This window comes from Natrix helvetica, assembly GCF_964273705.1.
Source record: "Natrix helvetica genome assembly, chromosome: 6".
In the NCBI taxonomy this organism is placed as follows: domain Eukaryota; kingdom Metazoa; phylum Chordata; class Lepidosauria; order Squamata; family Natricidae; genus Natrix; species Natrix helvetica.
In genome coordinates, this window is record NC_138553.1 from 82,945,163 (window position 1) to 82,960,510 (window position 15,348).

The 15,348-nt window shown below is 42.9% G+C and overlaps 1 protein-coding gene across 4 annotated transcripts in view; it reads right to left on the minus strand.

Annotated features, from left to right (window-relative positions):
• The window catches only part of CACNA2D1 (calcium voltage-gated channel auxiliary subunit alpha2delta 1), a 333,903-nt gene that overhangs the window by 263,694 nt on the left and 54,861 nt on the right, over positions 1–15,348 (minus strand). For all 4 annotated transcript variants that reach the window (XM_081957523.1, XM_081957522.1, XM_081957524.1 and 1 more), the window contains exon 3: positions 8,011–8,127. In XM_081957523.1, the coding sequence (XP_081813649.1) occupies positions 8,011–8,127 (117 nt within the window). The remainder of the gene's footprint in view (positions 1–8,010; positions 8,128–15,348) is intronic.

The following is a 15,348-nucleotide window of genomic DNA, read 5'->3' on the forward strand; positions in this document are numbered from 1 at the left end:
AGCACTGACAAATATAGCAAGAGCTTTTAGACTTATATACCACTTCACAGTGCTTCACAGCCCTCTCTAAGCGGTTTACAGAGTCAGCATCTTGCCCCCAACAATTTGGGTCCTCGTTTTATGACAGGGAGCCGCTGATTGCCGACTCCTGTCCTGGTCTACACTACTGCTTCAGTATTCTCTATGATTCTGTTTAGGGTCCTGAGTTCAGATAACACCCAGGCAATTAGCAGCAACGAATTTTAAAGCAAACCCACCATTTGTCAATTAACCTTCAAAGACCTCCTGAACAGCACAAATCTAACAGCAAGAAGGAAGCCAAAAAGAGAGAGACAATTGAGACAGAGAAATGAATGTTGCTATTAAAAAAGGCTCTCTCCAGAACAAGACCTGTAAGAATTGTCTTTCACTGCTCTCCTACATTGATTGTTTCTTAAGTAAACCTCCTCTTTCTACTAAGCTCCAATTCCTGAGGTCAAGAACTTTCTAAATCTTTGCATGTTCAGTTTTAACACTTCTTTTATGCGTCGAATTATCACCTTAGAATAGAATAGAATAACAGAGTTGGAAGGTACTTGGAGGTCTTCTAGTCCAACCCCCTGCTTAGGCAGGAAACCCTATACCATTTCAGACAAATGGTTATCCAATATCTTCTTTAAAATGTCCAGTATTGGAGCATTCACAACTTCTGGAGGCAAGTTTTTCCATTGGTTAATTGTCCTCACTGTCTGGAAATTTCTCCTTATCTTCTAGGTTGCTTCGCTCCTTGATTAGTTTCCACCCATTGCTTCTTGTCCTGCCCTCAGGGGCCTTGGAGAATAGTTTGACTCCCTCTTCTTTGTGCAATCCCTGAGATATTGGAAGACTGCTATCATGTCACCCCTTGTCCTTTTCATTAAACTAGACATGCCCAGTTCCTCCAGTGTTCCAATATCTCAGGGGTTGCCACAAAGAAGAGGGAGTCAAACTATTTTCCAAGGCACCTGAGGGTAGAACAAGAAGCAATGGGTGGAAACTAATCAAGGAAAGAAGCAACTTAGAACTGAGGAGAAATTTCCTGACAGTGAGAACAATTAACCAGTGGAACAGAAGTTGCCTCCAGAAGTTGTGAATGCCCCAACACTGGAAGTCTTTAAGAAGATGTTGGATAGCCATTTGCCTGAAATGGTATAGGGTTTCCTGCCTAGGCAGGGGGTTGGACTAGAAGGCCTCCAAGGTCCCTTCCAACTCTACTATTGTATTGTATTGTATTGTATTGTATGTTTTAGCCTCCAGTCTCCTAATCAGTTATCAGCTGCCTTCAGAGTCAGACAGCAGTGAGGCAGAAGAACAGCTGGAGCCTGTTCCCAGTGTGCGCATGCGCAGAGTTGCCAGATGAAGGGAACAGCTAAGGAACAAGGGTCAACTTGGGAATAAAGCCACAGGGGAGTGAAAACCACAGTGAATGGCCCCTCCCATAGGGAATAAAAGAGGAGCAACAGGGGAGTGGAGTTTGCAAGAGACAATGTGTTTATTCCTGCATTCCTGCCAAGTATGAAAGATATCTGCCTGGCCGCTCTCCAAGCCTGATAAAGGTTATTCATTGTGAACTCTCTTGAAAGACCGTGGGCCGGGACATTGCTGGAGAGGAATTCACTGTAAATTAAATAAAAGGGGAAGAGGACTTGGCTTCTGCTGCTGGGGAAGCCTAGGTCAGAATACAGTGTGATTTCTGAGTTATGGGTGCATCCCATCAAATATTAGTTGTAGAAGAGCAATAGTAGAAGAGAGATACGCCTCAAATCTGTTTGGCCATTGTAAGAGTAAGATGATCTTTGGCTTAATCCAGACTGGATGTGAAGTGTGTGTGTGTGTTTGTGTGTGTGTGTGTGTACGTACCTACCTACATACATACATTGGTGATTCCAAAGGTGGTTTTTTTTTCCCAAAAGGTAACTGGACTCGATTTTTCCTTGAAGACATTTTGCTTCTCATCCAAGAAGCTTCTTCAGTTCCAAATGGATTCAAAAGCACTTTGGAACAACCATGACCCGGATGACTGAGAATCTCTATGTTCACACAACGGTAACTTAACTCTACCCCGTGAATTACAGATACCCAGAACAGAATGCTGATTCGGTTGTGGGGGAAAAAAAACCATTAATTTTCCTGGCCGAAGTCATCTGTTTTGTAAGGTGAGAACAGAAGGCACTTCATTAAGAATTCATTCGCCTTTATTTATTTATTTATTTATTTTAAATTAAACCTGCTCAGACTTTTTTCTTTTCGTTTTGCATGCCGTGTGTTAGCGAGGCAGATTTATTTTGCCAATTCCCTTGGCTGGGCTAAGGGCAGGCGCTTCTGATCGTCGGAGGCTGGCACAGAGTTCTCAGGCCAAAAGCAACAGCCCCCCTTGCTTTCTTGCATCATATTCCCCTCCAGAATTCAACTCTTAATGAGTCCTTCAAGACCAATTGGCGCTCCGCCGTAAACCCTGAGGAAGCGATGAGGGATGCTGGGAATAACACACGGTGTCTTCCCCTCTTTTTTTAAGAGGTAAAGTTGGTAGAGGCCAACATGTCCATGTTGCAGATTAAAAACCACCCTGCTGCCCCGAACAGTGGTTTAGAAAACTCACACAGGCAAGTGGGAAGTTACTCCAGAGCGCAAAAAAAAAAAAAAGCAGCTGGAAACGTTTGTTAGTTTAAAGACGCCGTTCGGGTTGAGAAGATAACAAGGGAGTACCGCCAGCTTAACAAAATACCCTTGGGGTGGGTAGAACATCAGAAGCGAAGGAGCCTCCTAATGATAAATCAGCTTGCAATTTCGGATACAGCAAACACACAACATGTTTAGAGATTGGAGCAAAGAAAAAGGAAGAGATACAGTACAATACAATAGCAGAGTTGGAAGGGACCTTGGAGGTCTTCCAGTCCAATCCCCTGCCTAGGCAGGAAACCCTAAACCGTTTCAGATAAATGGCTAACCAACATCTTCTTAAAGACTTCCAGCGTTGGGGCATTCACAACTTCTGGAGGCAAGCTGTTCCACTGATTCATTGTTCTCACTGTCAGGAAATTCCTCCTCAGTTCTAAGTGGCTTCTCTCCTTGATTAGTTTCCACCCATTGCTTCTTGTCCTGCCCTCAGGTGCTTTGGAGAATAGCTTGATTCTCTCTTCTTTGTGGCAACCCCTGAGATATTGGAAGACTGCTATCATGTCTCCCCTAGTCCTTCTTTTCATTAAACTAGACATACCCAGTTCCTGCAAACGTTCCTCATATGTTTTAGCCCTCCAGTCCCCTAATCCTCTTTCTTGCTCTTCTCTGCACTCTTTCTAGAGTCTCCACATCTTTTCTACACCATGGCGACCAAAACTGAATGCAGTATTACAAAAAATACTTATAAAGTGGTATTAACACTTCACGTGATCTTGATTCTATCCCTGTTTATGTAGCCCAGAACTATGTTGGCTTTTTTGGCAGCTGCTGCACACTGCACCTGTGCAATGGTAGCAAAACAGCCCCCCCCCCAGTTTACAAGGGTGTGGAAAGAGGGTCCAACAATGCAGCTTTTTAAGGCTTTATCATCTAAAGTGAGTTTAGTATCTAAATTTTCAATCCTGGCCATACCGGTTATAACATGAAGGCCATCTTATCTTCAGAACCACGGACAGCAGTGAAAAAAGTTGAAGGATAAAGGCAGAATTTTCTGGTCCAGGATTATGACTCTTGGTGACTCATAATGTTTTCCTCCGCACATCCCAGACGCTCGGCTGTGACCTGAATGTTAAGATGTGCAGGAGAAGTAGACAACCTCTTTTTGTCAGAAATGCATTCGCTCCTCCGGCTGTTCCACAACAACCGAAGGGCAAGGTGTTACTTCTATCAGCGCCTGCACAAAACAGGCTACGAGTCACAGAGAATGAGAAATGTCACCTCTGTCTATCTAGCTCTGTCTCTCTTTCTCTCTCTTTCTTTGTCTTTCTCTCTCTCTTTTCTCTTTCTTCCTCTGTCTCTATCTTTCTCTCTCTTTCTCTGCCTCTTCTCTTTCTCTGCCACTTTTTCTTACTCTTTTTCTCTCTTGCTCTGCCTCTCTCTCTCTCTCTCTTTCTCTTTCTCGCTCTCCCTGCTTCTTTCTCTCTCCCTCTCTTTAGATCTTCTTTCTCTCTTCTTTCCTTCTCTGTCTCTTTCTCTCTCTTTCTCTAACTCTTCTTTCTCTCTGCCTCTCTCTGTGTCTTTCTCTGTCTTTTTCTTTCTCTCTTCTCTTACTCTGTGTCTCTCTCTTTCTCTCTCTTTCTCTCTCACTGCCTCTTTCTTTCTCTTTCCTCTTTATTTCTCTATCTCTCTCTTTCTCTTCTTTTCTCTTTCTCTTTTTGTCTCTCTCTTTCTCTGTCTTTCTCTCTCTTCTTTCACTGTCTCTCTTTCTTTCTCTCTCTTCTTTTTCTCTGTCTGTGTGTTTATCTCTCTTTCTCTGTCTGTCTCTCACACAGAACAAGAGAAAGAGAGAGAGAGAAATGGAGGGAAAGGGAGGGAGGAAGGTCAACCAGTGAAGTTACAAACACATGAATGGGACATTTGAGTGTGGAGAGAAAGTGGTGATACCATCATTCTTTCAATTCATTTCAGGCTAGATGAAGGACTGGATTCGAATTCAAAATTCAAGGAAAGGAGTGAGGGGAAGAGCTACCCTTTTGAGTTTCGGGAGAAGGTGTGGTGTTCTTAAGCCCACTGCTGAGCCAGAGGATCAGAACAGGAGTCAATGTTATTCAATAAAATCAACAATGCTCTTATCTTCTGTTTGGTAGATTCCCAGAGTGTCCATTGGTCCATTTTCATTTTTTTTTATTGCTACTACTTAACAACCTCGGGACTCTCAAGTCAGATCTGAGAAACCATTTCAGAGTCATTAATCTCAACCCCACATATTGGTATTTCCCAGAAAGCTTAAAGAGCACAAAGAGATGTTTCCACTACGATGGGAGGCCTCCAGCAGTTTTTCTAAGATGCTGCATGGAATATATTTTTACTGAGTATCTTTTCAGCTCTCCTTATGTCCCCAAGAAGAGAGGATGTGTGAGCATGGGTGTGACGAGCACAAATTTGCAAGGAGCTTGAGAGAAACAGGAAAAGAAAGGGATACTCTATGTAGGTGTCAAAAGAGGAAGGCAGAACTTGTAAGCGAGGAAGCTGAATAATTAGACTGCATGTAATTCTTTCCGAGAAAGCAATAACCAGATGCAAAACCCAACAGGGCTCTTGGTGAGACTGTGATGGAGTGGAGCAGCATCTGGAAAAACGTTCTCCCCTTACAGACGTCCCTTGCTCCTCACTTCCTTATGAGTTCTTCTCCCATCAAAATTTCCCACCATCTCTGTTTTCCTACCTTTCTGTGGTAGGAAAGATACAAGGAGGAGGAGGAGGAGGAAGAAGAAGAGCAGGAGGAGGGGGAGAAGGAGAAGGGGAAAAAGAAAGAGGAGGGGAAGGAGGAGGAGGAGAAGAGGAGGAGGAGGAGGAGGAGAGGGAGAGGGGAGGAGAAGGAGGAGGAGGAGACGAAGAACAAGAAGAAGAACGAGAAGGAGGAGGTGGGGAGGAGGAGGAGGAGAAGAAGAAGAAAAAGAAGAAGAAGAAGAAGGAGAAGGAGAAGGAGAAGGAGAAGGAGAAGGAGAAGAAGAAGAAGAAGAAGAAGAAGAGGAAGAAGAAGAAGAAGAAGAGGAAGAAGAAGAAGGGGGGAGGAGAAGAAGAAGGAGGAGAAGTAGTAGTAATAGTAATAGTAGTAGTAGTAGTCCTGAATGTATGACTGTATGAAAGCATACAGACCATTCTTGCAGACTTTCAACACCCAAATAGATAATATTTAGTAAACAGAGAGCAAACCCCACTCCCTTCTAGCACTGATGATGCTACCTAGTTAGGTAATGAAATGTCTGTAAGAAAACAACCAAGCTCAAAGACCTCACAGTTCAACCCTGAGCTACATACATTCTCTTCTAAAGGAGCCAAAGGCTGTCGTAACGGTGCAACTAAACTAGTATTTAAGATATTCTGTTATCATGAGTGATAAAGATGATTTGAATTCCTAACAGCTTCCCTCCCAAGATGTATATCTGTTATGGTCAGTCCCACAAGATCACTGTACACTTTTCCTTACGACACACAAACCGGTTAAGTGCAGGAAATTTCTTTAAAACGCCCTAAGCTTTTATTTCTGTTTTTCTGGTTTTCTAAATATTAAGCAAAAAAAAGGCTGCAGTCGTTTGCAAGTCAGCTCATTAACTCTACCTATGACCAGGGATGGGAGGAAATAAGTGCAATTAAGAATTAAACTATAGTTCTGGTAACAGCAGGTGAAAAAAATTGAGAATGATCACAAACTGACAATATTATTTGTAATGCATTTTACATTGCTAGTCTCCACGATCCCACAATAATTTTCCCAGAGCCCTGGAAACGTATCTGCGCAAGACAAATCACTTTCTATCATATTTTGTATTGCCTTATTGGGTTTCGAGGTATTTAATTAGGTTGGGTATCCAGAAAATCCATGTGCTTTGACAATACAAATATCCCATGAGCGATTTGGCAGCTTGGGGGGGGGGGGATCATGACCTGTCAATCAAAATCGAAGCATCTGCCCTTTTATGCAAACAAATGAGCTGATTTTGCATCCCAGAAATACATAACCACGTTCTGTACCGCAGACACCGAAGGATATTCATGAAAGAGGAGACCTGGAATATGGGAGACAGTCTCCAAAACACTTTTTTTCTTAATCAGTTACATCCCAGCTGTGCAACAATAAATTCTTCTATCAATTATTAAGTTTCCAACTTATCGCCCACTCTGTGCTGTGGGGAAAGATTTGTATCCTTCATCCGTGCTTCTCCTAGCTCAGGGGTCGGCAACCTGCAGCTCTAAAGCCACATGTGGCTCTTGCATCGCTCTGCTGCGGCTCCTTGCCGCCGGTCAGCTCCACAATTGATTGGGCTTTTGGTTAGGACGCCGTGCTAGGAAGAGACTCTATGGTGGGGGGAACCGGACTTCCAGTCGGTTCCAGAATTGAACAGGGGGCTTCCATTGAGGACCTTTGTGGCTCTTTGAATGTTTAAAGTTGCCAACTCCTGTCCTACTCACAAAACATGCGCTCACACAATGTCATGATGTGTGTAGAAACACACCGCGTTGCTAGCTGTCCATCATGTATCCACTGCTCTACTGTCATAAGTTCCGTATTTTCCATCGAACAGAATTTTGGACTGTCAGATTGTACACAGCTCCTCTTTGTGGGATCATTAAAGCAGCCATGTCTTTGACCAGCCTTGTCTAGCTATCGAAGAAGCTGTCCTCGGCTCCCTTTGTAACTGAAACAACATTGCTGGGAGAGACATAGGGAGGGAAGGTTAGAGGTAGTCCTCGACTTACAGCCAGAATTGAGACCAAGATTCACATCAGTAAGTGAGGCATTTGTTGATTTTGCCCCATTTTAAGGCCTTTCTTGCCACCGTTGCTAAGTGAATGACTACAATTGTTAAGGCAGCACCCTGGTTGTTAAGTGAATCTGTCTTCCTCGTTGACTTTGATTGTCACAAGGTCACAAAAAGGGATGATATGACCCCAGGATGCTGCAACCGTCATAAATATGAATCAATTGTTGAGTATCTGAATTTTGATCTCATGATCATAAAGATGCTACGATGGCCGTAGTGACTTTTTCCAGTGCCGTTGCAACCTTGGTCACTAAATGGACTGTTGTAAATTGAGGACTACCTGCAATCTGGCAGGGCGCGCCCACAATTTTGCTAAATCTCTGAAGCAGCTGCCCGCACCCAAAGATGCAGCTGCTTTGATCCTTCAGAAATGCTTCGGACATGCTCTTCCCGGGTTTTAATCTCCGCACGTTTGAAGAATTGGCACAGATTTAATAAATGCAAACGTATGAAATATTTCAACTAGACTGGAAGGTGAGAGGAAGAATAAAGTGCCATTATGCATCCATTTCGGAATGAAGACTAGAAAACGTGAGGTTCCACTTACTATCAAGGCGGTGGATCTGTTACTCAGGAGCTTCTCAATGTCTTGAGCTGCACTTTCCACTAGTTGTCGTGCATTGTTGGCTTCCACTGTGTATAAATTTCTGTTCCTCTGATAAATCTGAAGGAGGAAACGAAACAAGACACGAAGAATAATAATGAAGAATAATAACAATAATAATAATAATAATGTCCGTACATAGTACATCCTAAGAAGATACTTGGTTGGTAGCTAAGATGCGGGCAGCCACCCGTATCAACCATTAGGGCCAGTCAATGGTATCTGTGATACATTTTTAAATGTTCAGTTGACTGAGTTTCATGTTTAATGAATAAAAGGGATAATAATATTTACAATTTATTGGACAATCGTACAATTTATTGAGAATGCCATACAGTGGTGGGTTTCAAAAATTTTTAGAACCTCTTCTGTAGGTGTGGCTTGCTTTGTGGGAGTGGCTTGCAGCCATGTGACTGGGTGGAAGTGGTTTGGCAGCCATGTGACTGGGTGGGCGTGGCCAACTTGTAAAATGTGGTGAAACTCACTTAACAACGCTCCTGCTTAGCAACCAAAATATTGGCTCAGGAACTCTGGCCTTGAAGCGTGCAAGTCTTAAAGCTGTCAAGTATTTATATCTGTATTTATATTTGTATTTGATACTTATTGCTCGTTGTGTGGACTGTACACCGCCCCGAGTCCTTTTTGGGAGAGGGGGCGGTCTAGAAATGTGAAGAAAATAAAAATAAAAATAAATAAAAATACAAGATCCTTGCACCCCTAACCCTTTAGAGAAAAAACCCCAGGGGTGTTCAAACTTGACAGCTTTAAGACTTGTGGATTTCAACTCCCAGAATTCCTCCTCCAGTCATGTTGGCTCAGGAACTCTGGCATTGAAGTGTGCAAGTCTTAAAGCTGTCAAGTTACAAGACCTTTTCACCCCTAACCCTTTAGGAAAAAAAAACCCAGGGGTGTTCAAACTTGACAGCTTTAAGACTTGTGGACTTCAACTCCCAGAATTCCTCCTCCAGTCATGTTGGCTCAGGAACTCTGGCATTGAAGTGTGCAAGTCTTAAAGCTGTCAAGTTACAAGACCCTCGCACCCCTAACCCTTTGGAAAAAATAAACCCCAGAGGTATTCAACCTTGCCAGCTTTAAGACTTGTGGACTTCAACTCCCAGAATTCCTCCTCTCGCTCTTCATCTTGATGATGTACGGACGGGCGGGGGGAAGGAGCTGGAACCGGTTGTAAACGGCACGGTAGATTTGTGGAACCTCTTCTATAGGAGAGGTTAGAACTGGCAGGAACCCACCCCTGATGCCGTACCAGGAGATGCCAGAAAAAGAACTGGAAAAAAATCACAGAACCATCAAAACTACACGGCTGTGGATGAAGCATGTAACAGTGATACCCATGGTCATCGGGGCACTTGGCACCACGTCCAAGAATTGTACAAACTTGTACATCAAGATATTGCAGCTTCCTGCTATGACACCAGCGGAACTGGAGAAAACTGCGCTCCTCGGAACATCGTACATTTTAAGAAGACACCTGGGTTGATACCTAGGATGCTGGCAGCAACCTGTATCAACCATTAGCACCAGTATTTGCGATACACTTTTAAATATCCAGTTGTCTTGAGTTTCATGTTTAATGAATAAAAGATAACAACAACCGCAAAAACAATAATCATCATCATCAACACCCACCGAAAAGGTAGACTAAGGAAGTATTTCTCAACCCTAGCAATGAAGCAAGAGAGCTGATAAGGGAGTTTTGCCCCGTTTCACAAACTTTCTTGCCACGGTTGTTAAGCAAATCACTGCAGTTGTTACGTTAGTCACACAGTCGTTAAGTGGATTCTGCATCCCCCATGACTTTGCTTGCCTCAGAAGGTCACCAAAGGGGGTCATATGAGTTCAGTTACCACCATGAGTCAGTTACCAAGGATTTGAATTTCGATTATGTGACCCTGGGAATACTGCAACGGTCATAAGTGTGAAAAACGGTCATAAGTTATTTTTTCCAGTGCCGTCATATCTTTGAACAGTCTCTAAACAAATGGTTGTAAGTTGAGGACGAACTGTATTCATAGAATGAAGAAAGAGTAATCACGCCTTATAATTATTTCGCCCACCAACTGTAGTGTCATCTTTGGTCAAGTGTTGAGGGCACTTAACAATCCAAAGCCTGGGGAAGGTCTTATCTCAAACAATAAATCCATCTTTAATTTGATTTTTCTTTCTCATATATACATTCACAAATATACATTCTCATAAGTACTATTGATATTTATATATCCTTTAACAATGATCACAATTCATTTTAAAAATTTAAAATATAATCGGGGTTCCTTTCCTTCCGCCCCGCACGTCCATCTTATTTTACAACAACCTTACTACTTCTTCCATCCTCCCAAGCTCCCTTCTCTACCTTCTTCTTTCCTCCTCTCCTTTCTCTTTTCTTCTTCCCCTCTCTCTTCCCCACTCCGCCTCTCTTCTTCCCCTTCCTACCCTCTCTCCTACTCTTACTATCCCTTCCTTACTTCCTCTCTTTTTCCCTTTCTTCTTTCCCTCTCCTTTCTCCCTCCTTCTGGGGTTCCATCTTTTATTATAGTCACAAACCAGAGTTCGTTCTTACTTCCTGCTTCTCGGAAGGGCTGCGATCCGCGCCTCGTTAATTGAAGGTGGGAGGGAAACTTTCCATCCTTCACACTCCTACTGCAAATTCAAGTCCTTGAAAAAATCAGATTTTTACATGTACAAAATGTTCTATTGTTGGCATTTACCATCAATGAGATTGGGCAAAATCTGAACATGAATCCGACCTGCTGGAAGTGCAAAAAAAATGCAAGGGACTTTCTATCATATGTGGTGGAGCTGTCCGGAAACTCAAAAATATTGGATGAAAATTTGGAAATGGATACAACAAATTACAGAGGAACGAATAGAATACAAACCAGAACTCTTTCTGTTGGGAATAACCAAGGGGAAATATAGAAAGGAAATGAAATACATACTGATACACCTGTTGACTACAGCTAGAATAACATTTGCCCAGTGCTGGAAACAAAGTAATATTCTCCCAGATGAACTAGTGATTCAGAAAATTTTAGATTGTGCAGAAATGGACAAGTTAACATTAAGATTAAAGGACAAAGAAGAGTCTGAATACTTGAAATTTGGGATAATTGGTATAAATGGTTGCATAGCAGGAATAAAGTTAATTCAGCCAAGAAACAATAGAGAAATGTATAGAACTGTAGATGAATGTATATAAATATAGAAGCGATATAAGATCGATATATACAGGTATGATGGCATAACAATGTTAAGGTGATGATTGTAATATGTTATAGAGGAGGAAAAACAATAAAATACTGCTTTAAAAAAAGGAAAAATCAGGTTTTTAAATCTGGGAGAAGAGAGGACTCTAACTCTTGCCAAATTACAGTTCTCAGCACGCCCATGTGGCATTCCTGCCACCCAGGACTCTGATGCTGTAATTAGCGGTGGCCAAACGCTTCCTATTTTAAAGAACGCAAAATGTACCCATGTGCAGAGATGGATTCCTGCATCTTCATGGCAACCAAAGCAACTGGGGCTACAGAAAAGCTTTCGGGAGGGGAAAAAATATGCTTAGATTTAGATTTCTGGATTAGAGCCGTTGCATAATATTTTCTAAAGCAGAATTCTTGATTGGGGCTTAGTCTATAAACAGACTCTGTTGAAATGGTGTAGTTAAAGCTGCTGAGCTTGTCACTGGAAAGCTGTCAGCCTGGGTTCGAGACCCGAGCGCTGCATGGTGGGGTGAGCTCCCGTCCCTTGCTCAAGCTCTTATCCACCTAGCAGTTGAAAAGCATGCAAATGGAATGGCTGCAGGATTTGGAGTTGGCTAATCTAAAGAAAAGAAGAATTAGGGGTGACAGGATAGCAGTCTTCCAATATCTAAGGGGCTGCCCCAAAGAAGAGGGAGTCCAGCTATTCTCCAAGGCACCTGAGGGCAGGACAAGAAACAACGGGTGGAAACTCATCAAGGGGAGAAGCAACTTAGAACTAAGGAGAAATTTCCTGACAGAACAATTAATCAGTGGAACAGCTTGTCACCAGAAGTTGTGGGTGCTCCAACCAACACTGGAGGTTTTTAAGAAGAGACTGGACAGACACTTGCCTGAAACAGTAGAGGCTCTCCTGCCTGAGCAGGGGGCTGGACTAGAAGACCTCCAAGGTTCCTTCCAACTATTCTGATTATTATGGTTGCATTATTACTAAGGAGAAACTAAAGGAGGTTTCTAAGAAGAGTCTAGACAGTCACTTATCTAAAATGGTATAGGTTCTCCTGCTTGAGCAGGGGGCTGGACTAGAAGACCTCCAAGGTCCATTCTATTCTATTCTACTCTATCCTACTCTACTCTACTCTCTATATTTTCTATTCTATTCTACTCTACTTACTCTACTCTACTCTACTCTACTCTACTCTGTATTCTATTCTATTCTATTCAAATGAGAGCAGATCAGTAGGTACCACTTCGGTGGGAAGGTAACAGCGTTCCATGCACCTTTGCCATATAGCCACATGGCCACGGAAAATGTCTTCGGACAACGCTGGTTCCCTCCACTAAGAATCAGATATAAACACTCTGCCCTAGAGTCAAGCACAATTGGACAGAGAAACCGTTATGGTTACGCCATGAAGAAGAAGCTCTTTGATAGAGATTCTGATCTTTTGTTGAGCAAGGCTCAACAAGGGAACGACATTCTGAGGACACCGTTGAAGCCACAAATTAATTAAGGGAAAAATGCATTGCCTCCTGGAGAAAGGTCTAAAGAAACAGGAAAAGGATCAGATCCATTGCAATGAATAAGGAGTTTTATTACCGGTGAAACCCGGGTCTATAACAATAAGCGAACAAGCAAGAAAAACCTATTGATGAAGGCAACAGATGGCCTGAGCTTCTCCAGACATTACGCTTCTCTTAAGAGGGTGTCACATTGTCTTAAGAGAAGCCAGCCCAGGCAGCACAAACAGGGCCGAGACTAATTCGTTGGATAACTTCCAATGCTTCTGGCATTACACATTTCACAAAGGAAAAAATAATGACTTGATTTGGCAACTACCAATACATCCCAAGCCCAGGGCGGCTTAAATGTTTTATTATTGCTCTGTATTTTCAGGACATAAATGGTTCTGTGCATCAATCCACAATTTCTGGAGGCAATCGGCATGGGTAGTAAATTTCTTGACAAAATGTTTTAACAGAATAACAGAGTTGGAAGGGAGCGTAGAGGTCTTCTAGTCCAGCCCCTTACTCAAGCAGATAACCTTGTACTATTTCAGACAAATCGCTGTCTAATGTCTTCTTAAAAGCCTCCAGTGATGAAGCACAACTAAAGACCTTGTTTTCTTCCGTTAACAGAATAACAGAGTTGGAAGGGACCTTGGAGGTCTTCTTGTCCAGCCCCATGAAGGAGACCCTACCTTATCAGAAATACATAATTAAAGGCCTTCTTTTCTTCTGTTAATAGAACGTTGTTGGAAGGGTCCTTGGAGATCTTCTAGTCCAGGGGTCAGCAACCCCCTGTCGCTCAAAATATGCATCATAACTGCCAATGTGCGACACACGCCAGAACGCGATTTATTGAGCTTTTCGACCCCCGGTAGAGAAACCATGGATAATTCCAAGAAAAGAAAAAATTCAGAAGAAAACAGAACGTTTAATTCAACTACATATCCTAGTTCTGTGGCCGCTCAGGAAATAGTCAGGCACGGGAAGAGTTTTGTGGCTCCTGGTGTTTTCTTTCCTGTGGGAAATGGGTCCAAACGGCTCTTTGGATGTTTAAGGTTTAAGGTTCCTGAACCCTGTTCTAGTCCAACCTTCTGCAGAAGCAGGAATCTAGATCCAGGATGGCAAAACCTATGGCCCCTCTCTCTGTGCACCGGCACCAGCTGCTCTACTGGTTTCCAGAGTGCGCATGTGGACCAGCCAGCTGCTCTTCACAGGCGCTGGAGCTCCACAAAACGGCCTGAAAACAGCCCCCCAAATGCCCCCCAAACAGACCATTTTCGGGCCTTTTTCTGGCCATTTTCTGTGCCGTTTTCCAGGCCTTTTTTCAGGCTTAAATGGCGAAAAAGCAGGCACAGGCGTGCCAGAAACCTGAAGGCCAGCTGGCTGGCATCTTTTCTTAAAAGCCTCGAGGGATTGAGCATCCCCAACTTCTGAAGGGAAGCTGTCCCACTGATGAATTGTCCTCACTGTCAGGAAATGTCTTGCCTCCAGAAGTTGTAGAGGCTCCAACACTGGAGGGTTTTAAGAAGAGTTGGATGCAAAGATGTTTATTTCCCCTTGTGTGATCCCCCTGCTCAACACATATACCCCCCCCACACAGCACTGTCTTATGCCTAAGGATATCTGATTCCGTGGTAGGACTATCTTACTATTAGGCTTCTCAAAAGTTCCTTTTTCAAGAGGCAGCTGGACATTCTGGTTTTTTTCTTTGAAGACCTTTCGCTTCTCATCCAAGAAGCTTCTTCGGCTCTCCTGAAGCTTCTTGGAGGAAAAGCGAAACTTCTTCAAAGGAAATCAGAAAGTCCAGTTGCCTCTTGAAAAAAGCAACCATGACCTGGATGATTGAGTTTCTCCATAGACAATTAGCCTTTTCACCTTTCCTTTCCTATCTATCTATCTATATAAAAACGTGTGTGTGTGTGTGTGTGTGTGTGTGTGTGTATTCCAGCATAACTCTGGAATGCCTTGAACAATTTGAACCACACTTGGTACACAGATGACTTTCTCTCAGGAGACAAATACTGTGGGGGTAAGACAGCCCTAACTTCCCTCAATGTGTGTGTTCTGCTAAGATACAGCCTGTTGTGCCTTAAAACGGCTTCTAACGTACTGCTGTAAAATGGCTTCTACTGTACAGTGCAGTGGAATTGCCATGGCAATGGCTTCCCAGTCTTCCACAAGGGGGCTCCCTCTGGTAAGGGGGAAAATCCAACATTAGAAATTACGTTTGGTCCGGACATTTTCCCCCTATAAATAAATACTCAGGCAATTCCGGGTTATCGGCTAGTTAGGGATAAAACTCATAAGGATAATAGAAAGGTAAATATAGTCTACATGTAGATATAGATATAGAAGTATAATAGTCATAAAATACCAATAGGAATCATTAGAATAGGATATAGGTAATCCTCAACTTACAACAGTTCATTTAGTGACCAAAATCACAACGGCGCTGTAAAAAGTGACTTAGGACCATTTCCCACAAGTGTGACCATTGCAGCATCCCCATGATCACGCAATTACCATATTTTTCAGAGTATAAGATGCATCAAGTTTT